Raw genomic sequence first — 26,895 nt, forward strand, 5'->3', positions numbered from 1 at the left:
AATGGCCGAGATGGTCAATCAGTCAGTGTTCATGTTAATAAATTAGTGGCGACTATCTGGCAGTCTGGAACGGTGAGTGTTGGCAGTTGCTGACAGTGGCTGGGCAGTGTTTGAATAGTATTGTGTTTTTTCTACTGCACATTGAACACATTGAGCACTGTTTTAATCAATTTGCTTAATTGGGAATAACATTGGTAGGAAATACTTGGATCAACCCGTAGGCAAAATTGTAATTTCCAAATCAATTAAATGCATTTGAGGGCTTTCCCATAAGGTACCATCAGTTCACCATGACCTAATTTACATATTACGAGTTTTGTCGTACAACTTTAAAACTGTTTGATGCCTTCTAGCATATTAATACTCTCTGAATTTAGGAATTATACTTGCTTTTAAAAATTAATTTATCTTCCGACATTCGTTTTATAAATTTATGTTTGTATATATAGTTCTGATTATAAGTATTATTTCAGAAAATTTTATCAAGACATACTAGATTTTGGTATCACTGTCATACATACAGGAATGCTGTTTGCTGATTTGTTTCAAAAAAGGCCTTTGAAGTGTAGTATAACTAAATTTGCTTAGACACACCTGCTGTGAAACATTTTTTAGTTTACAAAAGCCACTATGTGTGGGTATACAAATAATAGTAAGTGGTGTGAGAGCAATGATTCTGTTATGGTTTCACTCAACTTAGAATAAGAGACCTATACATTGCCAATAGCTGCATCAATATACTGCATTAAGCTACTGTTGGTCTCCATTTATAAACCCACACTAGTTCTATTCAGTTATTTAGTAGACTTCCATTCAAATGTTTCCTCAATGTTTAGCTGCATACAGGGAAGCTTTGTATAAACCTTTCTAAATGTATCCTATTGCTCATATGTATACTCTGTTCTGACATGTTATATGTATAAGGTGTTTATACAAGGCTGGTCTGAAATTGTATAGTTGGCAGGTCTCCTCCAAAAGAAACCGCTGGTATCAGTAGGACACCCTGCTCAAAAATAATTTTGTACAGGTAGAGAAATCACTCTATATAGTACAGAAGAATTTTAACCTTTCTGAACGAAATAAACTCAGATGTTTTATTTGTAAAATCTTTTTAACCGGTTAGGTCAACTGAAAACTTGGTTCTGTTCTATAGAGACAACCTAGATAGTCAAAGTGGGTAGGAATGCAATGGATTATGTAGCCAATCAGAATCAGGTGGTGGTTTGGTTGACCACCTGTAGCTCAGTTTTGTGGGAATTTAGCCAGGACACCAGGGTTAACACCCCCCTACTCTTTTGTCATGGGATCGTTAATGACCACAGTGAGTCAGGACCTTGGTTTAATATTTCATCAGAAGGTGAGAGCTCTCTACAGCACAGTGCCTGACCACTGTGCTGGAGCATTGTAGTTCTGTTTGGTCCAGAAAGAAGAGTGTCCTCAATTGGCCCACCAACCCTTCCTCCAGCAGCAACTTTCCTAATCAAGGGCATATCAGCACACCTGCCTACTATTGAGTATACAATTGCATGGAACTTGAGTACTTGTATACTTAAGCCGCGTTTCCACCAAAATTACCCGGAACTTTCAGTCCCAGGAACTACGTTACCAGGAACTAAAAGGTTCCTTCAGCCAATGGTTGTCTGCGTTTCCACCGGGGTCTAAAGTACCGCGAAGATTAGGCAAATTAGCCCACTGACGTTGTCGTCGGTCCATCTGTCATATGATTTCTTCTGTAACCCCATATTACCACCGAAGTAGCCTACATTATTTTCTAATAACCGGGACAGCCCGGAGGGGTTTATTCCACTTATATACAACGGGTTACCAACAATGACTATATATGGTTACTTTTGTATTTATTGATTTTCATATATCCTCTCAAACACATTCATTAACAGCAGAAAACATGCACACGTTGTAAACAATTTGCTGTTTTATTACTTTCTCGTCGTCAATTCCATATAGGCTAATCGCAAAATGACAAGAATAGAACGAAAACTCGGACTTGCGTGAAAATGTAAATTAGTAGTGGTACAGCCACCGTTTGCTTTCCTTCGAAGTTACTGCTAGCCGAGCAGCGAAGTGTGCCCTCCAGATGCGAACCATGCACCATAAATGAGTCCATAGTCTTCCTGGTCTTTTCGTGGAATTGAAAAATGGCAGTAAAATTGAGTAAAATTACGGCAGTCTGAAAAAGCTAAAGGGAAGATTACTAGAATTAACCTGTTATTTTACCCGGATAAAAAGTGCGGAAGGTGATTTCCAGTTTGCTTGTACTGTATCACCAATGTTAATTATGCAGAACTACCGCATACCTCACATAACTGTATCAAACGTTTTGAGTCAATTACAACGGGCTAACAAAGAAAATCCGGAAGAAAATATTCAGCAACCGAATTAATCCGTTTGAATGTTTTGGTAGCCTACGTAATATGCTGTCCCAGCACGAATGCTTAGCATTTTATAAAACGAATACTAAAGCAAGAAAAGAACAGAAGAGCACACGTTATAATTCCAAGACGTTGACAGGCTATAACCAAAAGTAGGCTACTGCGCCGCATAACATACAAGTTTGATTTGTTATTATGAAAATAAATTGGTTTGCCGCTGCATATTTTCAAACATGGCGGGTAATGGCGGAAAATAAATACAACACAAATGCTACGAGTACTCGACCAATCAGAAATGTTCAGCGCTGCAAGCTCCACCCAAAAGGTTCCTGTACTTTCGGAAAGTACTACCCCCCGAGCAGGAACGTTTTGGGGGGTAAAACAAAGCCCCCAGAACTAAATTTAGACCCTAGTTCCTGCGGTGGAAACGCACTGAGTTCCTCAAAAGGTTCCTAGTTCCGGGGTATAGTTCCTGCGGTGGAAACGCGGCTTTAGTAGTAGGCAAGTGCACTGATCCCCGAGCCCTTCCCAACAACTCAACACCTTACATACCTTACCCTCAACATCTGGTATTTTTAATTAAACCATTTCAGTGTTGAGGAACCACAACATGGAAGCATAAGCCGCGTTTCCACCGCAGGAACTATACCCCGGAACTAGGAACCTTTTGAGGAACTCAGTGCGTTTCCACCGCAGGAACTAGGGTCTAAATTTAGTTCTGGGGGCTTTGTTTTACCCCCCAAAACGTTCCTGCTCGGGGGGTAGTACTTTCCGAAAGTACAGGAACCTTTTGGGTGGAGCTTGCAGCGCTGAACATTTCTGATTGGTCGAGTACTCGTAGCGTTTGTGTTGTATTTATTTTCCGCCATTACCCGCCATGTTTGAAAATATGCAGCGCAAACCAATTAATTTTCATAATAACTTCAAATCAAACTTGTATGTTATGCGGCGCAGTAGCCTACTTTTGGTTATAACCTGTCAACGTCTTGGAATTATAACGTGTGCTCTTCTGTTCTTTTCTTGCTTTAGTATTCGTTTTATAAAATGCTAAGCATTCGTGCTGGGACAGCATATTACGTAGGCTACCAAAACATTCAAACGGATTAATTCGGTTGCTGAATATTTTCTTCCGGATTTTCTTTGTTAGCCCGTTGTAATTGACTCAAACGTTTGATACAGTTATGTGAGGTATGCGGTAGTTCTGCACGATTAACATTGGTGATACAGTACAAGCAAACTGGAAATCACCTTCCGCACTTTTTATCCGGGTAAAATAACAGGTTAATTCTAGTAATCTTCCCTTTAGCTTTTTCAGACTGCCGTAATTTTACTCAATTTTACTGCCATTTTTCAATTCCACGAAAAGACCAGGAAGACTATGGACTCATTTATGGTGCATGGTTCGCATCTGGAGGGCACACGTCGCTGCTCGGCTAGCAGTAACTTCGAAGGAAAGCAAACGGTGGCTGTACCACTACTAATTTACATTTTCACGCAAGTCCGAGTTTTCGTTCTATTCTTGTCATTTTGCGATTAGCCTATATGGAATTGACGACGAGAAAGTAATAAAACAGCTAATTGTTTACAACGTGTGCATGTTTTCTGCTGTTAATGAATGTGTTTGAGAGGATATATGAAAATCAATAAATACAAAAGTAACCATATATAGTCATTGTTGGTAACCCGTTGTATATAAGTGGAATAAACCCCTCCGGGCTGTCCCGGTTATTAGAAAATAATGTAGGCTACTTCGGTGGTAGTATGGGGTTACAGAAGAACTCATATGACAGATGGACCGACGACAACGTCAGTGGGCTAATTTACCTAATCTTCGCGGTACTTTAGACCCCGGTGGAAACGCAGACAACCATTGGCTGAAGGAACCTTTTAGTTCCTGGTAAAGTAGTTCCTGGGACTGAAAGTTCCGGGTAATTTCGGTGGAAACGCGGCTATAAGCCGCGTTTCCACCGCAGGAACTATACCCCGGAACTAGGAACCTTTTGAGGAACTCAGTGCGTTTCCACCGCAGGAACTAGGGTCTAAATTTAGTTCTGGGGGCTTTGTTTTAGACTACCTCTACTAATTGTACCATGGGAGCTCAACATTGTGGGCACAGCTGCACTAATGTACAAAAACCCAGTCTATTACAATGCACTAAGGGGTACATCAGCATATTTTTAATATTTATGTTAATTTACGATTGCAGGTATAGTTGGCTCACCTAGTGTATAAGTACATTTTAAAATTCAGGCAACATTTCATGTTTAATTATAAGAATAAGTTCAAATGTGAGTTTTAGCCAACTTATTTATTATGTTCACATGGATATTTTGGATAATTATGAATGCAAAAAAGTGTACATTTCTGAATATTCAAAGAAAAAAAGGTTATGGTTGAAAAAACGGTGCATATCAAATGCAATGCAAAAATGAAATGCAAAAACAAGACAGGTGCACCAAACCATGACATGTTTTACTCGTCTTATTATCGTAAGTGATTGGCTTCTCTGAATTGATCCCAAATTTATCTAATAGATGCTTACTTTCACTTAATCCCTGTGACAAAAACTGCGTAACGCATATTCGAAAATACATTTTCACCAGTAATTGACCAGCAGATGGCAATGTTTCAAGTGTTCGATTTTGATTTGCTTTGAAACAATGACTTTTGTCAGAGAAATTGCGTCGATTGCTGAATGCTTCGTGTGGTTTCTCCAATCGAACGGTCCCTACCATTAGTTCTGGGGTCCGTAGCAGGGAGCATAACACGTTTAAAAATAACACGGCGCCCAACTCGGGGCTGTGAGGTATGCAGAACAAAAAGGCACCGTGGACAGTTACGACACTACGCATGGAAATAGCGTACGTATTCGGTTTTAATCACAGAACAGTTCTACTGTTTTGACAGAATGTGGAATTGGAGAATGGCAGAGTAAAATTACGGCAGTCTGAAAAAGCTAAAGGGACGATTACTAGAATTAACCTGTTATTTTACCCTCACAAAAAGTGCGGAAGGTGATTTCCAGTTTGCTTTTACTGTATCACCAATGTGAATTACGCAGAACTACCGCACACCTCACATAACTGTATCAAACGTTTTGAGTCAATTACAACGGGCTAACAAAGAAAATCCGGAAGAAAATATTCAGCAACCGAATTAATCCGTTTGAATGTTTTGGTACGTAATATGCTGTCCCAGCACGAATGCTTATCATTTTATAAAACGAATACTAAAGCAAGAAAAGAACAGAAGAGCACACGTTATAATTCCAAGACGTTGGCAGGCTATAACCAAAACTAGGCTACTGCACCGCATAACATACAAGTTTGATTTGAAGTTATTATGAAAATAAATCGGTTTGCGGCTGCAGATTTTTAAACATGGCGTTTGAAATAAAACAAATAACACTGCAAGTAGTCGACCAATCAGATATTTTCAGCGCTTGCGCCCCACCCCAAAAGTTCCGGTACTTTTGGAAAGTACTACCCCCCGAGAAGGAACTTTTTGGGGGGTAAAATAAAGCCCCCGGAACTAAATTTAGACCCTAGTTGGAAACGCACTGAGTTCCTCAAAAGGTTCCTAGTTCCGGGGTAAAGTTCCTGCGGTGGAAACGCGGCTAAAGTCAGTGGAAGGAACCCATGGCTGAAAAATGCGAACTCACTTTCGTGTTTTAGGACTACAAACTGTAGCTTAGGGATATGACGAAACCCTCCCACTGACTTCTCCAGCCAGTAGCAATCAACCCACTGAACTGTATTGAATCCAGAGATTGAATCACGCAAAAAATACAGGAAGTCCTCTCTCTCTTCCTGCATTAGAGGCGGAGCTACCTGAAAAACATCTGAAACGTCGAATGGAAATTGCGTGCCCATTCATTTAAATCGTGGAAACAAGAAGATATGTTTTATCACGTAAGTTATTATAACAACGAGCGAAGATAGCAAAGTATTATCCTGTACCACAGCAAAGATTTCCAGTTCCGTAATCAACAACCGATTCATCCGCGAGAATTAGCTAGCCCGCTAGCAAAGCAAGCTACCATATTTAGCCATGTGATTGTAACAGTCACAGTTTATCAATTGCTTTGTATTACAGCGTTGCTAGTTAGATGTGAATGTAACGGGGTAACACGTAGCTATATGTGTTGTTAGGTAGACTAAATAATTTCTTCGAATGTTTAAGTTTTTCGAACTATGCTCATTAGACCATTATCCAAAGCATAGCCGGTAACGGAGGAGCAACATATTTTCGCAATAAGAATACCATTATGAACGAATCCACTCTGCTGAGATCCAGGCTAAAATATTTGGAATTATTGAAGTTGAGTGGGTGGATCCAATTGGATCAATTTTGAATCTGGATAGCTATGTATTTATGCACCATTTTTATCATCATCTTTCCCCCCAGAGATTATTTTTTGCAGAGAGACTATTACAGGCCTGTGCGCTTGACACATGTTGATTGATGCAGTAATTGTAGTCAGTATTTTGCAAAGCTGGAAGCATGGATAAAATTTTGTGGCCACACTTTTTTCTATGTCCTCCTTGCTAGGTGTGCATTTGAGCTGTATTTTGAAGTTTCACAGTCTTAATAAGCTATTGATAAACATATTCAGCTTATCTCAAATAGTTATGTATACTTGTTAAATGAGCTTGGTAATGAAGGTGGTGATATTCCAAGACTGCAATGTCCCATGTAAAGGTTCAGTTGGCACACTTTTTTTGGTATACAGCCATTGAAGAAGTTCCCCTTCTGGACCGTTTTACGTTATACATTGGTTTAAAAACATGTTAGATAGGTTTCATATGTAGTAACTCATTGACTCAAAATGTGCTTGTTGCTGAGTGTGCATTTCTGAATATGGCTAATAATGGGTGAGTGAGGTTTCATAAACCACATGGCTAGAGCTAGCATGTGCTATCAGTCAATACCTTGTTTGATCCAATTAGAAGGCACTGGCCTCCAAATGAAAAAACGACGATTGGTTCAAATTAGTGAACCAATGACACAATAATTGTTCCACCCAATTTGGGTTAATGAATCATCAGTCTCTCATCATTAGATATGGTGATCATTACCTCATTCATTCACAGATTTCTTTGGAGCATGAGATCTTGCTCCACCCACGCTATTTTGGCCCCAACCTGCTGAACACCGTTAAACAGAAGCTTTTCACAGAGGTGGAGGGAACGTGCACAGGAAAGTAAGTGATTATGTGGGAGAATCACGTGGACAAATCAGTTTTCTTAATGTTCTGCATAGAAAAAAGACAATGTGAAGAAAGTGCTTTGAAATATACAGTTTGCTGAGTACAATTGTTTCAGAAACATGGACAGTGTATTGGCCACAATGTGTGTTTCAGGTATGGCTTTGTCATTGCCGTGACAACCATTGACAACATAGGGGCAGGGGTCATCCAGCCAGGCAGGGGGTTCGTCCTTTATCCTGTCAAGTACAAGGCCATCGTCTTCCGCCCATTCAAAGGGGAAGTTGTGGATGCTGTGGTCACTCAAGTTAACAAGGTAAAGATGAAGTCTCACTCATTCGTTCTGAAATACCACTTACCAGTTTAGCATAATGGACTGAAAACTGGAATCTAAAATGGTTATTTTTCAACAGTGACCATACTGGCTGACACAGGACATAAATTAATGACATTTTTCTCTTATTTTTCTTTTTACAAATGAAAGTATTCTTTCTGCCAAGTAGATTATCAGCTTCTTAATCATGGATGTGATAGCACGTTTCACATTGGGGCTCCATAATATTTCATTGGCAAACAGTCATTTTACAGATAGTTGTCCAAAGTGAAACGTAAGGCATTTTAACACAACTACATCATAGCAGGTATCATGTATTAGTTTGCCTGTCAAAATTATGAAAAAGCACAAGTGGCAAACAAGTAGGAATCCAAGGCCTTAGTTGAAACGTGGCATGAAAACAAGCACGGAACCCTCCAGACCCACAGCGCAACTCACTTCCGCAGACACATTTTAGCTGGCACCACCTGCGCATGCGTCCTACTAAACGAAGCACCACCTGCGCATGCGTCCGACTAAATGTCCATAAGTGAGTGACCACAATTTGCTACGCATAGCCCACGGTGGCAGTCCTGCCTGCGCGCCATGGGAAAAATAAAACGTGCTGGACCTACGCGTTGCTGCCTTGCACAGCCTTTATCGGGGGTCCAAAAGCATACGGAGCACAGTGTTATATATTCAGTACCTCATAGCATGTATTGTAAAAGATGCAAGATCTAGGGTTGTAGTTATGGGATAGCAAGTGGCACAGCAGTGATAAAAGCATCTCTCTTAAGACAGTGATAAATGGGAATTATATGTGTTCCTTTACCTTCTGTTTTGCCTAGGTTGGACTCTTCACAGAAATTGGTCCTATGTCTTGTTTCATTTCCCGCCATGTAAGTTATCCTTCCTATTTTAATTATTTTGTTCTTATTTTTTGATTCAGAAGTAATACATAAGCCAGAAGCTCTTCAGAAAGTGATTTGGTATATCAAACGGAGAAAACTACAGTACCTTTGCAGTGTATGTCTACTATCTAATTTTCTAAACATGACACTTTTTGATGAACCATGGGGATTTAATTTCATTTTTGATTTACATTTTGAAGCTTTAAAACATATCATCTATGATTTTTAACTTGCTGTGTCTCCTTATATTTATTTGTCTGCTTGAAGTCCATTCCATCAGAAATGGAGTTTGACCCAAACTCCAATCCTCCTTGCTATAAGACGCTTGATGAGGTAAGCCAGAAACTAGAAACCAGCCAAAGGAACCTGGGTACTGTGGTAACCTTCTTTTCTTCACATGATTTTGAAATAGTGAAGTGCTAATTTGTAGAATAGTTTTAAGTATTGTGAAAGTCAGTGGGGTCTTAGACTGGACCTGTTGATCTTTGTTGTAAAAGGACAATGTTTAAAGAATGTGTCATGGAGATGTCACTTGTGTTCTAAGACCATTTGATTTTGTGCAGTCAGTGGCCTATTTATATTTTGATAATGTGGTTTCTCCCTGTAGGACATTGTAATCCAGCAGGATGATGAAATCCGCTTGAAGATCGTGGGAACCCGAGTAGACAAGAATGACATTGTGAGTGCATTCTGTACCAAAACCAACAGTCAGGCAGCCCCAGGCTTGCTGATTTATCAGAGTGCTGGCTATGGCTATTTAGATTGCTCTCCTTGGATCATGCTACACCATTTTGATCAAATGGCCTTCTGTCAATGCCTTTGAGTGTTTGTGCCTTTTGGAGTTGTCATCTCATGTATAAAACCTTTTTCAGTGCTAATCTCACTCTCCTTGATTTCTCCCTCTTGTTTTATTTGTACAGTTTGCTATTGGGTCTCTTATGGATGATTATCTGGGTAAGTCTTTATAGTCTTTCCTTGGTGGGTCTTTGCCCATAACATACATTTTGTTTATTTTACTGAAGTGTTCATGTTTTTTGCAAGAGTAATGTATTTTTTTACTGTTTGTTTTTGTCAGGCTTCAAATTATTGTAGCATGTTGGGCCATGTCCCTGTTACAAGCACGGAATGGGCAATAATAATGACAATACAGTAAATTATAGTTCAGCCAGTGTGGCTGTGGCGTAACTATTTAATGGTCGTAAAATAATTGGCAAGTAATTATGTCTTTACTTAGTTATTTTGATATTTTGAGGAAAGTCACAGAAAAGTATTCTTTTTATTAAATCAATTTAAAGCATGTTTGACATCTGTTTTTTCTCTACAGGTCTGGTCAGCTGATTTTTTTTTTTTTTTTTGATAAAGATGCTGGGAGATTTATATTTTTTATAAATCACTCAACACATGCGTTGAGAATTTAAGCAGGTTTTTATGCGTTCCTTCTCAGTAGGTACAAGTACATGTCTGTGAAGGTTCACCCCCTCCCTCCTACTCACTGGCCATGTAGTTCAAAGTGTGCACGTCTACAAGTGAGGGCAGGTTTAGTATTTGATTTGTTTTTGTGTACAGGTTCATGTAGGCCAATGTGTGTCCAGTCCACATGTGAAGGCAGGTTTACTATATGATTAGCTTTATACACGTGTCCTTATGGATGTTACAAAATTGACACAGGCAAACACTGAAGCTGTTTCTCAGTGTATGAGTAGAATTAGGACTAAGTGCAAGATCTGAGTGTTTAAAGCAATAAGTTGGAATTTGTCATTGGTCAGTGTTCTAAGGAGTTTGTGGGTCGGGGCTCTCAGGCTGTATGCCTACAGAGCCAAAATCATCCCCCCTCTGCATTACTAGATGGACAATATCGGCCTCTGTAAGTTTGATTTATGGTTTTGTAATTATTTTCAATAAAAATGTGACCACCACATGGAATAAAATTTTGCCTTCTGATGCTTCTTTTCAATGTCCTTGTCCCAAATCCAGTTCTTCATAGTTTTTTTGAAGACCAAGAGAAGCAGCCAGATTGTATGGAGGGATTGAGGGGTCCTGCTCTATTATATCTAATCCTAAAATTTCAATGTTTTCTTCATTTGGAATTACCTCTTTTCCTTTTCAGGAAGGTTGCTTCTAACTAAGCTAATCATGTCTGGCATGTAGGAGTATGCTTAGTTGTCCATTTTTTAATTAGAAGCTGTTTGTCCTCTGCTGCATTAATGATAACCACACTAAATGTTAACCACATTTTACTGGTTTTGATGGACAAGCAACAATGCGCTGCTAAGTGTGCCATACTGTGTTACATACAGTACGTGTTTTGTCTATATGTTGTCATTAATATCCAATTTATGCTTATTTTGTAAGTACTTGCATTATTGCTAATGGCCTGGACACTAACATCCAAACACACACAAGCATTTTGTTGTAACACAAGTTCTTAATTCATGCAACCTAATGATTTAGCTTACAGTTAACATCCCTTGCTTTCTGGACCTCCCATGATTCCCCAGGTTATCATGTTTAACAATTACATCTCTTTTTAAACTTCATGTTTAAGTAAAGGTAAAGTAAACAATGACATATGAAGACGTACAATGTACACGTCCATTGGAGCCCAGCATGCGAAGAGAAAATACACTGCTTCTCCCAAGTTAAATGAATCAGCAGCTCACAATACAAATTCACTCAGGAACATTTAAATGTGGTGCATTGAAGATGTACTATACCTCTATAGATAAACATTTGCACAAATATAAATTCGTAGTCATTGATTAAGCAGACAATAAGGGAAATAGTCTTCATGAAACACAGAAGTTCCACCTTTTCTCAATATAAAGCAATTAATGTTAAACAATGTTCCATCATTGAAAACAAAATGGTTTGAAAAAGCTTCGCCACCAGTTTTTTGTGTGCTCTGATGACTGGAAGGACAAACTAGTGTGGGTGTAATTTGTAATATTTTCCTGATAATACACTATTTGTCAGGTATCTTGTATATCTCAGCCACGCATTAAATCGGCTATGAGCGTAGACAACTGAGTGTTCAAGTTACACCCACATTAGTAAACCGGCATCTTCTCATGAAAAACGCGTTGGAAGGTTTCATCACATTTTATTTTCTTGTTGTTTTGGGAAAGTTGGCAGATGCTGAAGCTTTGCTTGACTTGTTCTCTGCATGTTTTTTTCTTTATAATTCTTGACTTTTAAGAGAATGTGTATTTACGCTTTGAATTTTGTAACCAATAAAGACTTGTATTATTCTAAAATCTTTTCGCATTTGACATGGAAAACAACGGGGATTGCGTAGGTTTTTTGTGTTGTCATATATTATGCAAGATTAGACTTCGTCAATCAAGTGATAATTACAATGCATCCAATGATCAGTGGACGTTATACGTTTATAGATAGCCCTTCCAGAAATCCATCCACGCCTTATTTCGTTTTGCGCGTGCCCGGTGGTCTATACGTCACAGCTGCGCGCCGCCCTTCCTCCTTTCTCTCGACCTGAAGATGGCGGCAGGGGTAAGTGAATGAGAAATATGGAATCAATGGCGATTTATTCATGTTAGGAATGAATATCCAATGCAAATCTGTCTCATCCGACCCCTCTCCTTTAAGCTTTGACCATGGTCTATTAACGTAGACCTATAATACCTTGTAGAAACTAATATTTCCATAACAGATTGGACCTAAGATGAAATATGTCTTGGCTGCGTTTCGGGAAAAGAACGTGTTTTAACGCACTCACAAATGCCACGTTTAAGGTTGTGTTCTAACGGGGGAGGTGGCTTTATGGTGAGGACTTGTCAAGCTGAAGTTTTTATTCTATATACCCAACTAGCTTAGACTGTCATTGGCTATATGTCCTGTTTGGGAATTGCGTCGTCAACTTAATATGCACATTGATACCGGGTTAGCGCTTATCCAGAAACGCTGCTTATGGTATTTGTAAACTGAATTGGGATGACAAACCAACCACCCCAACCCGATTTTAAGTTTTCAGTGTTTGCAAGCTAGCGGGCTGCTTTCAATAGCTGTAGCTAGCGGACTACTTGTCGCCTTGCTAACTATAGGGCTTCAAGTGAATGGAAAAACACGTCAGCTCAACCTATAACTAGCCAGAGGGCTAACGAGCTGGCAAGTTCAATTTAAAATTCAAGACCTGGAGGAACAAAGACCATTGCTAACGTTAGCTAGGTTGTTGTTCACCATGCAAAATCAGCCTTGCGTTTTCCGGCAAAAACTGATTTTAAGAGCCAAACCATGGACGACACATTAAGGTGGAAGCCAACAAACAGTAGTTGTGTATGAAACTTTGCGGTGCGCCCTACGTTTATCCGGATCGATAAATATGCTGATCACCACTTCGATAAGGAGCCACGTAGGTTTTTTCGGAGTGTCTCACAGGCAAGCTAACGTTAGGCTTGTGAATGCTTGCAAGGGAAGATGTATTGCTTAGCGGTTACGTTTCGTATTTTTCAGTATTAATACTTTGCTAGATTGATGGGAGCGCAATAAAGAAAAGTCAAAGGTGTAAATGAACCCTGTCAGGCCTTCTAGCCGAATCTGCCGCATCACTGCTTAGCTTGCTAGTTTGATTCCATTGCTGCGCATTGCTTTCTCTTCTTCAGGAGCCTTTATATAGCGTGAGGAGCTTGGTGGGAAACTAGCTAATTAAAAATGTTATGCATTGCAAGGTGGCTGTTCCTCTTATTTGAGTCTTAGAGTGAAATTGAATTTGGTACTCTACAGTACACCTGATATACCCAAATGGAGTAATATAATTTTAGAGGTCCTTACCTGTAAATGTATCATCAGTGTTATGCCTGTATTGTTACTATTGTATGCTACTATATGTATTGCATGCAAACTGACTAATGCCTGAGTGGGCAGGGCCAATGAAAGGATGAGGCATACGTGTGGTTATAGCTTGCTGTATAGCATTGCGTATAATGACTCTGTTAAACCTTTTTCCATGAAAACCCACTAACTTCTCACTCTGCTTTAAATTCTTCACCTCACTATTCCCTTGGAAATGTATAATGTAATGCTACTCATTTGTCAACCCTTGCTTTTTCAACATGGAATCCTATGGCCTGAACATCCTCTCTTACACAGACACTCTACACATACCCAGAGAACTGGAGAGCCTTCAAGGCTCAGATTGCGGCGCAGTACAGCGGTGCCCACCTGAAAGTGGCCAGTACGGCCCCTGCCTTCACCTTTGGACAGACAAACCGCACCCCTGCCTTTCTCAACAACTTCCCCCTGGGCAAGGTAGGTGATCTGTTTTACTATTGCCTCTTCAATTTCTGTGGTTTTGTATCCAGCTGGTAATTAAAATGGGGTTCACAGGACACTTAAATTGAAAGGTTACCTGGTATGTCTAAACAGTTTTGTGCTTCTCTCTCTCTCTCAAACCCCTTCCCAGGTTCCGGCTTTCCAGGGTGATGATGGTTTTTGTCTGTTTGAGAGCAACGCCATTGCTTATTACCGTAAGTGGCGTCTTCTGTTGGCTACATCCTTTGGTCATGGTTTAAAAACAAGGCAGAATATACAGACTTGGGGTAAAACCTGTCAACCTTTACATGAAAGTTTATATGCACACTAAAGCAATGTATGTCAGGTGCTTACACAAAACATTTTGTTTGTTAAAACTGTTGTTGAAGGTGGGAAAATTGCACATTGTTCGGTCCTGTGAACTGGGGCATGGTGCTTCCAAAACTTTTGGCGGTGCACAAACTCAAACAAAATGTGGATGGTTTATGTCCATCCATCTGTTATCCAACACACCTATTCCTAGGCTGGGTTGCTGGGTCCTATGCCAACATGCATTGGGTGAGAGGCAAGAATACACCCTAGACAGGTTGCCAATCCATTGCAGGGCACTTGGACACTCATACCTAGGGGCAGTTTAACTCTCCCATTAACCTAACCTCATCCCTCACTCTCTCTCACAGACTCGGTTCTCTGTTACAATTGCAATAATGTTAAGGTCAGAAAAAAAAATAGGCAAAAAAGATGAAGCCAAGTGCAGCCTCAGCAACCTAGTTTCTCTAAAAACCCCTGTCCTGTCACATTGGCTAACTAGCTACCTAAACAAGATAACATTATTTGACTAGCAATGATGCTAAGCTGCTAATATCTAGCTACAGTAGCCTAGCAACTGAAGAAAACGGCTAGAAAACTTGCTGCCTCGTGAATTCACAGCACTGATCTGCCAGGCTTTTCATACAAGTTTGAGACACTTCTACTTGGTCATTAAACATACCCCAAACCCAAACTTCAAACTGTCATATTGTTGTATTCATTTTGTCATGTTGTGCTTCATTTTATTGACATCACTGATCGCTTTTTAAAAACCATTTTTTCATTTTTCATGTATTTGCAACGACTGGAGAACTAGTCCGAATTTCCTGGTTTTCCAGGATACTTGTTAACACCAATCTAGCAAACCACTGGGCTAGGAGGGCGGTAACTACTGTGCCAGAAAGATAATTTTACTAACTAGATAACCCGCAATTAAGCTAACTTTCCCAAAGGGAACCAAAAGATGACAATGTATTTTTGCTCGTTTGTAAACCATGAATTACTTGTATTCGCCACTGCCTGGCTGAACTGCCTCAACATGCTCCACGAATCGGGTACCAACAAATATGTTAAGATGTCATTATGGTCCATGTATACCCATTTTAGGTAATATCTTGTGACTGTTGGGTCATCTTTGATGCCAGCTGACTCAAGGGAGGAACTAGCAACATGGGGAAAGGAGATTTATCTTACCGAAGTATCTTCTCAGTCATATTTTGGAGCATACTTCAGACTCCTATAATCTGAGATCATCATGCATAGATATTACAAAGTAAAAATAAATGAAAATGTCCATCTGAGAGAGGCCAAAAAATATGAGGAGACCGAATGGACCTGGCGTCACTGCTAGTGAATACTAATAATGCTGGTAAAATACGTTTGGTCATCAGTCATCGATGCAATTGTGAAAAATTGGTGTACTGTAAACTGACCCCAGGTGATTAAGCTTTATTGCTCATGGTACCCTATACAAGAGTTGATGCTGCTACCTCTTGGTGTCTGCTTAATTGGGCTATTAGGCTCAATGTTGTCTGCCATCATTCTTTGGTAGTTACTACTTGTATTTGTCATTGTGTGTTCACAAATAAATTGCCCTTTATATAATGGCAAAGGAGCATCTGGTGCTTGTTCTGATCACAGAACACTTGTGGAAACACCGCACATCATATTATGAACTACTGGAATAAAGATTTTGTACGCATGTCAGAGCCACAGACCTCATTCTACAGTCACTGGCCACATTCAAGTAACGGTGCAGTCTGTTTCTTTAGGGCACTACAAGGAGGTGGTTTTGGTTTTTATTGAATTTTCATTAGTGTACCTGCACCAGTATACATTGTACCAGAAATCATCTTTCCTACCCTCTGCTGCTGCCGCTAGAGGGCATGCGCTTTCATCACTCAGCAGAATAAAAATAGACCTAAAATTCTTGTTGGTCCTGTTTGCCTACATTAAACATTTTGTCCCTCATGCAAACCTAGGTATACACTGTACCTGTAAGATATGTGAAAGTGACAAAAATGCCTTCTATGCTTCTATAGCTAAATCCAGTCTAGGTTCAATGGCCCCTTTGTGTTTCAAGTCTGCTCGTGCATTAGGTCTCCGCATGAAGGTGCTTTGAAGGCAGGACTGCAGAACGGTCTCTTCTTTAATGGCTCACTCTGCCCTCCCTGTCTCTGCAGTGAGCAGCGATGCCCTGCGTGGTAGCACTCCTCAGGACAGCGCCCAGGTATTGCAGTGGGTGAGCTTTGCTGACTCTGAGATCATCCCCCCAGCCAGCGCCTGGGTCTTCCCCACCCTTGGCATCATGCAGTTCAACAAACAGGTCTGTGCTTGCTCTCCTGCTGCCTGTCAGGTGGCTGTGTATTTCTTCTGTTTCCTCTATAGGTAACGTGGAATTGGCTTGACAACTGAAAATCTGTTCGCTAATTTGCATGCAGTGCAGTTTCTATTAAGTTTTTTATTGTATTTCCAAACCAATAAGAGAAGGCTCAGAAGGTTGCCATGGTACCTCAGGAAGCAAATTCATGGTTTATGTGCACAAAGAGTTGATTCTTTTTGTGTGGCACTCTTGTTCTTATAGGTTGGAATCCTGCAGGTTTCTTTCGCATGGCGACTTGAGTCCTTGTACTTGAGTCCTTCAGACCTAGTATTTATCAGGTTTGTCAGGCAGGTTTTATTCAGTAAGTCTTAGACAAGCAAGATGACAAAAGAAAGTTTTACTAAGATAAGTAGGCTTGGACTACTGGGAGCAGCTAAGTAATGTTTGCATATACTGTGTAATGATATTTGTTTAGTGACATGTGAGCAGTCATGAATCATGTTGCTCTGTAGGCATATGGATACGGTCCCTTTAAAAATTGGGATTGGTCTGTAATCATTACCTGCCAGAATTAGGCTACTGAATATTTGCCAAAAATGAGCATTCTTGAGTACACCATCAAGGAAAATGTTATTTTTTATTTTAGATTCTTTCTAATGTGCAGACGCTTTGTATGCTCTCAGAAATGTTATGATTTGGCTGTGTGCGTTTTCTCATAATCATTTTGTCCTTGGAGCATGTGCAAACAAGTGGCTGTGAAATTTCTAGTCTCCCACACCCCACCCCAAGGCCTTTGCCTTTGTATTGCATCATCCCTTTACACCACACTTCTGTCACTGTTCAGATTTAAACCTTTTGCTGTTTTCTCATTCTTGGTGTGTTATATAATTGGCAAAGGTTGTAACAGATGAAAAAGAACCAGTTTGCTTTAAGGCAGCCCCTGACATGCTCAACGAATGACTGGCAAGCCAATAACTAATATACAGTCAGTGCTACACGTTTTACAGCTTTTTTCTCTTCTCCTTCTCAGATAATGAAACCTGTTCCTTCCATTTGTCATTTGAAAAGTATCTGACGGCCACATTCGGCTTTGAACCAGGAAGACTAGAATTGCATGCATACAAAAGCTTTAGGTATTTTACTTGAGGCCTAAAGATAAATTTTGCTCCAGATATCTAAATTGATATTTTCTCAAGGACCAATATTTTGTTTAATAGTAATTGTCTAATAATTGCCTTAATTTAACAATGCCATTTTCCTGTGCCGCAGGCCACAGAACAGGCCAAGGAGGAAGTGAAGCGGGTGCTCACCGTCCTGCATCAGCACTTGAACACCCACACCTTCCTGGTGGGGGAAAGGGTCAGCCTGGCAGACATCTCTGTGGTGTGCTCTCTGCTGTGGCTCTACAAACAGGTCAGTTACACCCGTTTCACACTCGTAGGTCAACACAAAGCTTCAGGCACCTGTCACCTAACGTAACGTAGGAGCCCCCACACACGGGTTTTAAAAAATATTTTTAATTATTTTTTTTAAACGATCCATAGATTTTCTGTATGGAAGTGGGTAAGCTAAACTATGGTGTCCCCCCCCGCTGCTCCCCCAGGTTCTGGACCCTTCATTCCGTCAGCCCTTCCCCAATGTGACGCGCTGGTTTGTGACCTGCATCAATCAGCCCCAGTTTAAAGCTGTCTTGGGGGAAGTCAAGCTCTGCGAAAAGATGGCTCAGTTTGATGGTGAGTATTTAGATGGGGCAGGGCTGTGCAGAAGAGGCCTGTTTTACATTCAGTCCTGTTAGAAATGGGGCTCCAGTCCATTATATTTCTCTGGGTTCCGACCACCTTTGTACCTACAGAAATCTGGTTCAAATGGACTAATGAGTTAAGTTACAAGGTGACTCTAAAAAGGAAGTTAAATTCAGCAGTGGATTCTTGATTTGACTTGGACATATTTTAGTTATATAATTTCATGTTTTGAAAATAGTTAATATACATGTTTTAATTTTGTGGCGAGGTTTGCGGCAGGACTTGATGGACAAGTTGCGTCCTCTTGTGTTTCTAAGTTCTTTAAAACTGAAATAATTGATTTAAAGAAAAAAATGTCAGTCAAGCAGTTGAACTTGACTTCTTTCTCCAGCCAAGAAGTTTGCTGAAATGCAGCCCAAGAAAGATGCCCCCAAGAAGGAGAAGGGAGGCAAGGAGGGAGGCAAACCGCAAGAGAAGAAGGAAAAGAAGGAGAAGAAGGAGGAGAAGAAGGCTCCTGCCCCAGCTCCAGAGGAGGACATGGACGAGTGTGAGGCTGCCCTGGCTTCAGAGCCCAAAGCCAAGGACCCTTTTGCACATCTGACCAAGAGGTAAAACCCAGCCCAACTCCTCTTTCCCTGCACACTTTGCCAAAGAACATCCACACTAGGGGTGATAAGGTATAAATGAGCATCAGGTTACCCCTTCTGTCCCTCCAGTGGTTATCTATCTGCTCACATTCAGACAGTTTTGTTGTATTTACAAAAGATCAGACCCTCCATGCCTTCCAGACCCCTCTGGTCTGCTACTTTTGGGTGTCTGACCCATCCCCCCAATGTGCCTGCACTTCCTCCTGTTCGTTCTTGTCCCTGGTGGTGAAATGAGATTTCCACTGCTGTCGGGACAGAGAAGACTGCAGACGCACCTCTCCAGATTGAACCATAAGTCCCCTGACTCCCCCTTAGATACATTTTAGTTTTTTCCTTTTCTTTCTTTTGATGATATTTTGGATAATGTTATAGGCATAGCTGTATAAAGACAGTTTATTTGTACTGTGGTACTTTCGTTTGTTACAGTGCAAATTGCTGTTAGGTTAACAGTGATTTTAAATGGGCCTATGTGCCTTCTTGGTGACACTGCAACTTTTAAGTTTAGTTTACTACCAGTTGGTTAAACAGCTGCTGCCACAACTGCTCTGATTCTTTAAATAAAATTTGAAAAAAGGCTGTCCAAATACTATTTGAGTAGAAAGTATGCAAATAAAAATCATTCACCTCCTTAGTTAAGATGGATTCTGTCAAGATTTGTTGTTTTTCCAGGGTGTTCCACCATCATGCTATGTTCTGAGATGTGCCTACAGTGTTATGGATTTAAATAATCAGAACGACAGAGACAAAGTTTCTATAGGCTAATCAAGTGGTCGGCGCACTTTGCTAATATGTAAAACTTCTCCCTGATGTGCTGATGTTCCATTTTTTCCCTTCAGAAAGGGAAATGATTGAGCACAATCAGGACCTCGTAGAATAAGGGGTTGGGAGGAAGGCAGGCAGGCTGTAGTTGACCTAGTTATTTTCTAGAGAATAACTAGTCTGGTGTACATCAGAAATCTTTAAGTACAGAGACCCGGAGGTCTGGAAAAATCAGAAAATGAATTTACATTTCCACCATTTTGGTCGTTGTCCGTGTGGTGCAGCCCATCACCAATATATTGATGTGTGTACTGTCTTCCCATCCATCCAGTCCATTTGTATTGGATGAGTTCAAGCGCAAGTATTCCAACGAAGATACACTGACTGTGGCTCTGCCCCACTTCTGGGAGCACTTTGACCGTGAGGGTTACTCCATCTGGTATGGGGAATACCGCTACCCCGAAGAACTGGCCATGACGTTCATGAGCTGCAACCTGATCACAGGTGAGCCTGAAATCTCGCGTGGGCATGCCATAGAGCCTGTGGCCCTTTCCCTGATTGGCGCCCAGTAGAGAGCTGTCCTCTTTTTAATTAAATATTCTTGCCTCCTTTCCTCCAACCTCTCCCATCAGGAATGTTCCAGAGACTGGACAAACTGCGCAAGAACGCTTTCGCCAGCGTCATCCTCTTCGGCTCGAACAACGACAGCAGCATCTCTGGCATCTGGGTGTTCAGAGGACAGGATCTGGCTTTCACGGTATGTGGTTCCTTTCTGGAACTTTCCTGTCATTCCCACGTTGTTTGCATGTCAGCACAGGCTGCAAAGGATGCACTGAACACAGTTCCCAAAGAGCCCTCTATATCCCACTTCTTCCAAACCTCTTCTCAGTTGATCCAGTTATTTAATTAGCTGTGCGCATTTACACAAGGGATGCATGGTAATATTGGGGTCAATGATATGGGCCAAAAATAGCTCTAAACAAGTGTATTGATATAGGCTGCAAACCTAAGATTATGGTTCATATGACAATGCAACATACAGTTCATGTGCCAGCGGGGATGCATTTGATTTGCCCCTGAAGCTGTGAATAACATTTTGTTACCGTTATATTAAATTTTTTTCCTTCACTGTATGCACACTGGGGTGCGAAAGTGAATGCAAGATGCTGTATAAATGTAATTATGATAAGACTATTACAAAAGCAGCGGGGCTCCTATCATTAAAGTCAGGAGTTTATTAGGAAAATGTCAAATTTAGATGCTAATGAACAAGGGGTGAATTTACCCATGCATGCTGATCCTGGTTGCAGGTTGGTATTTAAGTGTAGTCACAAGAAGAGAAAATTGGAATTACTTGAATTGTTTCCCCAACCACAATTCACCAAGCCTTTAGACGGTGGAATGAGATTTCTCAATTTGAGGAAATACTGGTTAAATGTGACATTCAGATGGCTTTTGACATCACCATGTAGTTCAGTACAGTTATATTTTTTGAGCAGCTTGTCCATTAACGCAATATCAGGGACTGCCTCGGTAATGGTGCCAAGTGACTTATTAGACACATTTGGTAATCATGATGTAAACACGTAGCTAAGAGCAAGGTGGAAAGAAAGTCATTAAGAAATCAAGTCTGCCCCCTTCAAACAAAAAGACAAATTATAGAATAACTTCTATTTGACAAGGCAGGATCTTTGAGGTTTTTTGGTGTGTGCTAAAATAAAATTTTAGCAGACACCAAAAAACACACACCATTTCCCAGTAAAAGTAAAGATTGCCTGCTGAACACGGTCAATTGTCGGCGTTTCTGTTGCATATTAGGTAAGTGTGCTGTGTCATTTAATATTTATGTATTTAATATACTGAATCATTTTGTTTAATATCAGAAACTGTAAATGACTTGTTACGCTTTCATGGTGTAATAGAAAGAATACACCTACAACCAGTTAAATGAGGTAAATTGCCTTTAAACCACACGTAATGTCACTTAAATTGAAATGAAAATATGATGCTTTAGGTATTGACAGGTTAATTTGAATTATTCGGTTACTAGCACAACGCATAGAACCATCAGTTAATATATTCATGCTTATGACTTTGCTGCTTATTTGCTTTGACAAAGTTTATTTTTTAAAATACAGTTCTGGTCAATGTTGTGTATCTATAAGAGCTCCCAGTACAATAGCAGTGGGAGTTCCTAGAATGAGCCTCATTCAGCTGGCCTATTATCTGTGACACGAAGGGTATTTCCCAGTTAAGCTTGTGCAAATGAATATTTTAAAAAATAAGATTCCTAGCAGCACTGATTTGAAAACTGAACCTTCGGTTCACCTATATCCTGTTAATACCCACTATACTTTAATATAAGGTTTTTTCCCTATACCAAGCCTTTATCAAAAATGGATTACTTGTAAAGTACGGTGAGACAACAGTGGAGTGCCACATTCTTTTTGTGAATGCTGTTATAATTGGCTGGATCAGGGCCAGTTGTGAACTGCCTATAAAATAATTATAGGTGTTAAAATAGATTTTAGATTTGTATTATGAATAACCTATGGTGTGATGAACATCTATTTGCTGGATGTTGAGGACAATGGTAAATCTTGGGAAACCTCAATCACCTTATTACTTCTGTGGTCAGAAACCCAGGTCTTTCTTTTTTCACCCTCCTACCACTACCCAAGATTTTCTTATTTTCAACCACTTCTTTCCTATGAGTGCTGTTAATTTATGCTCTAGCCCTAATCATGACCTTGTATTAATGCCTCTCTTGGTATGGTGCTTAGGCATGTGTGTCCACAGAACCTTAACAAATTATTTTTTAAATGATCACTTGGGGTTCTGTGAGTCAGTGTTTGTCTCTGTGCTGGTGTTTGACTTACCTTATTGTTGTGCACTGTATTAAGTTTCTGTGGGTGTAATAGTCTTCTAAGCAAGGGCTTATGTGAACCCTCTCTCCTCAGCTTTCTGAAGATTGGCAGATTGACTATGAGTCATATGAGTGGCGTAAGCTGGATGTGGACAGCGACGAGTGCAAGACCATGGTGAAAGAGTACTTTGCATGGGAGGGAGAGTTCAAACATGTAGGCAAGCCTTTCAACCAGGGCAAAGTCTTCAAGTGAGAGGGCCCTGTGTTTCTCGGTTACTCCTATCCCAGTATCCATCAACACCTCCATCTAAGGACATGCATCCACCAAATAGCCCATCGCGACCAGGGGAAGTGGGGAGGGGGGTGTCTACTGATACCGGAGACGGCTGTGTAGCACCAAAGGATGTTTGCCTAAAGAAATAAAAAACAATATTTTCAAGAACCGTATAATTTTTGGATTTGTTTTTGTTTAGCAAATTTATGGCAGACCATATTATGTCTGAATGTAGCCACTTCAATGTCTTTGAGGATGGTATTTCCCTACAGTCTTGTGGGTGGGTTCTCTTGTGCCTTCAGTAACACACCCACGTGTACCCAACTTCAAAGCCTTCAGCGCTGAAGACAAAGGCCCCCTTTTTAGTCTAACTGCAGTGTGCTTTGTCTGACTTATGAAATTAAGCCAGTATTCTTTTTTTGTTACAAGAACAAAATGTTTAATTTTGGCTGCAGGTAAACTGCTGTACATAAAATGAAAATAATGCGTTATGGAGAAGTTACTTAAAGCTGCGGATGAACTGCATTGCAGTTAGACGTAATCTAGGTTAAAGCTAAACTTTTGAATGTCTATCCTGTCTTTGCAATGTGTTGGATCGTTGAAGTCAGTCAAAGTTAATTTTCCCATATTTTTTTCTAATTTAAATGTCCAGTATAATTTTTAGCTTGTCCATCATACTCGGAAAACAATAAATCAAAATATACAGTTGTGTGACAGTGATTTGCTCTGGCCTACTATATCACATTTTGGGGGATAAAAATTAGGTTTACTGTGAAGTTGCACAGCTTTCTAATGAATTCTAGCAGGGCTTTGCAATGAATTGATACAAATTCATGACGTACTATTTTCGTATTTATATTCAACATTTGCACATGACCAGTGAACATTTGACCAGTGTTTTATCTGAAGGATTGCTCTATTTTCATTTGACTGTTGAGAGAAATGGCTGTATGCAGTTGGATCATGTATTATTTTCTAAAATGGCCTCATTCCCTTTTATTCTAACCAAGCAAACGAATAGCAGTGACTTGGTATGCATACACGTAATTTAGGAAATGGTTACAGCGTGTACTGTGAGGCAACAAAATGGCTGCTCTCTTGCCTCTCCCGAGGAACACGCAGTTCTCGATATGGGGGCGGGTATTGAGTAGTTCTCTTGATTGTCCACTAGAGGGTGGGCATATGCTTAAAATTGGGTCAGGAGACCAGAGAGGCTTTTCAAAATGGTGAGGCAATTGCTTGCCAAGAAAGTTTTGCCAATAGTGTGCTGTACTAACATGTTAGATTCAAAATGGACGTTTGTCTCTTAAATGGCTCCAGTGAAAACCGGTAATACAGTGCCTGGGGGTATTTTATATTTTGCTTTGTTCCTACTACCTGATTTGTAATCCGGAGTTGCAAATTGCAGGTAAAACAGAGTTGAAGAGTCAACTAGGTCATAAAAAAAAAAAAATACTTAACCTGCAGTATATTTGATTACCTTGACTATCTCCAGCTGGAAGTAGCGCCCTGTTTCACAGAGTGACAACAAACAAATTTCATTGTAGTCAGCAGCGTTTCAAAAATTGTTGAACCTAACAATGACAGTAGGATGGTTGGGTGTGGAGAACAACCAGTCCATCAGAAATTCCAGCTTCTAAGATAAGGGCTAATCTGGACCTGTGAAATAACCTCTACATGCGGGAGTGCTCTCTTTGTCCTCAGTCCACTAGTCTTCGCTTGTCGGCATGTTGATCAGCCGACACCTTAGAGAAGCACAGGGAAGGTACCCTCTGCTTAAGTGACTGCATATCCATACCAATGGCTGTTTAAGTTTGATGGCATATTTTCCTAGGTGGTCCACACTTTAAAGGCCTCTAGAGGGCAGTGGGCAGTAAAACTGAAGTTTTCTGTAATTGACATCTAGTAAAAGACCCACCATGTTGCTACAGTGAACATTTAAACAACATGATGTGCAGTTACACCATGACCACTATAATTATCTTGCATTAGCTCGCTTCTTTTAGTTCTTTTACGCTTGACTATAGAAAACATGCTTCAGAGAGGAATTCATTTCCACCTGTTTTGCCATCTGTATGGTCGTGCTAATTTTTATAATCAACATAAGTGTTTTTTGGCCCTGGAAATACTTTGGAACAGGCGGTGTGCTTGCAAATAATTCTTTATGGAATCACAGCCTATTTTTAGCATATGAGACCGCAGAACTGGTAAATAAGCATCAGTTTTGTGACGTATTAAATGCTTACATTTTTGTACTATAAAAATGATACTGTTCTGACATGATTTTCAAAGGCTGTATGCTTTTGTCATTAATGTTTTAGCTTGAAGGCCAGACGATGACTTTTATCAGTGTTTAAGGTCATAAAAGTGGAGGACCTGTTAATATACATTTTTTTTCACCCCATTTGACTCTAATCAACAGTAAATAGTCATTAGCTGTGTTTTGTGAGCCTGGGAGGTGTGGCTTCCATATTTGTCTGTGAATGTGTGGCTTGACTTGCACACTCCTGTAAGAATGTTCAAACCACTGAACAAATATATTTTGAGCTTCCCTGAATAGGAGACATGACAATCTGGCAGATGCAGTGATGTCACCACAAGGGGCTCCTTATTATGAAATGAGCCATATCACGTGGTCCTATTTAGGAGGGAATCCCTGCCATTAAACTTGGGCCTGTTGCCATGTGAGCATATGCATTGCAGAAGACCCATTCATTGACCTACAGCACTCTGTACCTGCCTCGATCAATAAAGCAGGTGAGTTTTTAACTAATGATCATGAGTGTGATCAATATGGTGTATTTGCATGTTTTTTATATCTTGCATTTGGTGCCAAACCTAAATATGCAATGATACAATATTCTTGAAGAGATAATGGACTCTAGTGGACTAAAGTTAGGAAACCAATTGTGCATGCCTGCATTTTACATTTTAAGTAAGGGATTATTCTCAGTTTTTGTTTTATGTGTGTGCTTATGTTTATTTTCATAAGGAAGAGTCCTTTTGTCTGCTTAGATCCTATGGGGATTCACTTTCATTTTTTTCATTCTTGTTATTCTTCCTGTCTCAAGATGGATAGCTTGGTTTCACAGACATGCAAACAGTATGTGTATTTATCACACTCACTTCCTTATTGGATCTGTGGGCAATTGGTCCAAGTAAATTATCCACATGATTTCTCCTTTTTTTAATGTCAACCTTTATCATCAAACATTTACAGATGAGATTCTGTCTGGAAATGTTTGGCTATTAGAAATGTGTCATAATTTAAAAAAAAAATTTTTTTTAAATGCCTTGGGCATGAATGAGAAAACACCTTTGATTTATTTATTTGGCAAGGGCACATTTGGGAGGGCACAAGGAGGGTGGGGTGTGGGGGTGGTGTGTGAAAGTTTACCTGTTTCAAGTGAGCTTTGGTATGATTACCTGATCTGCACTTGGCAGGCAAAGCGAGAGTACAGGCTTCTGCAGTAAGTTTTAGGGTTAAAACTGTAAAATATAACCTGGGCCATGAACATAGTTTGATGTCAACAGCAACATGCAACACTTCCCTGCCTATCAGCCTACCTGCTCTCTCCCACCTTGGCTCAGTCGGTATTTAACCCTCTTGTCTCTTTCATCTGAATGTGCTGTGAGAGGCACGTTAACTATGCAATCACTTACGTCTGTCCCATGGGGAGATTAGGCATGGGACACGCGTGCTGGGCATCTGGTCCACACATTTGAAAAGTGTGAAGGCAAGGTCTGGGAAGGGAAGGGATTCACAGAGATGGAAGTGAAGAACACAGCATGTTAGAATTTTGACATCTGACCTCCCTCCATTCTCTCACAGTCTTACTGACTCTCATGGCGGTTTGTTTTTGTCACCCTCATTGTGCCCTCTCCTC

At 40.3% G+C, this 26,895-nt stretch overlaps 2 protein-coding genes across 4 annotated transcripts; both read left to right on the forward strand.

The window, feature by feature from the left end:
- The first annotated feature begins 6,005 nt into the window (after window positions 1-6,005).
- On the forward strand, window positions 6,006-10,748 carry polr2g (RNA polymerase II subunit G). Its single transcript, XM_064328135.1, has 8 exons — window positions 6,006-6,301; window positions 7,484-7,593; window positions 7,753-7,912; window positions 8,758-8,808; window positions 9,088-9,153; window positions 9,428-9,499; window positions 9,741-9,774; window positions 10,145-10,748. Exons 1-8 carry the CDS (start codon window positions 6,290-6,292, stop codon window positions 10,156-10,158), a joined length of 519 nt encoding a protein of 172 aa, XP_064184205.1. The 5' UTR covers window positions 6,006-6,289; the 3' UTR covers window positions 10,159-10,748.
- A 1,425-nt stretch (window positions 10,749-12,173) lies between these two features.
- eef1g (eukaryotic translation elongation factor 1 gamma) lies at window positions 12,174-23,176 on the forward strand. Of its 3 annotated transcripts, none has more exons than XM_064328139.1 (10): window positions 12,174-12,330; window positions 13,927-14,085; window positions 14,240-14,303; window positions 16,581-16,723; window positions 17,990-18,133; window positions 18,324-18,453; window positions 18,854-19,070; window positions 20,200-20,372; window positions 20,501-20,625; window positions 22,829-23,176. In XM_064328139.1, exons 1-10 carry the CDS (start codon window positions 12,319-12,321, stop codon window positions 22,985-22,987), a joined length of 1,326 nt encoding a protein of 441 aa, XP_064184209.1. In that variant the 5' UTR covers window positions 12,174-12,318; the 3' UTR covers window positions 22,988-23,176. The 3 variants fall into 3 exon arrangements, with proteins under 3 accessions (XP_064184209.1, XP_064184206.1, XP_064184208.1); XM_064328136.1 differs by lacking the exon at window positions 12,174-12,330 and adding an exon at window positions 12,544-12,603; XM_064328138.1 differs by lacking the exon at window positions 12,174-12,330 and adding an exon at window positions 13,145-13,189.
- Window positions 23,177-26,895: the final 3,719 nt, after the last annotated feature.

This window comes from Anguilla rostrata, chromosome 3, assembly GCF_018555375.3.
Source record: "Anguilla rostrata isolate EN2019 chromosome 3, ASM1855537v3, whole genome shotgun sequence".
Taxonomy (NCBI): Eukaryota; Metazoa; Chordata; class Actinopteri; order Anguilliformes; family Anguillidae; genus Anguilla; species Anguilla rostrata.

What these genes read in the sequence shown, in the direction of transcription:
- polr2g (XM_064328135.1), top strand. An exon ending in CTTGTTTCATTTCCCGCCAT is followed by an intron (nt 8,809 to 9,087) that starts GTAAGTTATCCT and finishes GTCTGCTTGAAG; the next exon opens with TCCATTCCATCAGAAATGGA. An exon ending in GCTATAAGACGCTTGATGAG is followed by an intron (nt 9,154 to 9,427) that starts GTAAGCCAGAAA and finishes TTCTCCCTGTAG; the next exon opens with GACATTGTAATCCAGCAGGA.
- eef1g (XM_064328136.1), top strand. Translation starts at nt 12,559, where the DNA reads ATGCCACGTTTAAGGTTGTGTTCTAACGGGGGAGGTGGCTTTATG. An exon ending in TCATGCAGTTCAACAAACAG is followed by an intron (nt 16,724 to 17,989) that starts GTCTGTGCTTGC and finishes CCTGTGCCGCAG; the next exon opens with GCCACAGAACAGGCCAAGGA. An exon ending in GACAGGATCTGGCTTTCACG is followed by an intron (nt 20,626 to 22,828) that starts GTATGTGGTTCC and finishes CTCTCTCCTCAG; the next exon opens with CTTTCTGAAGATTGGCAGAT.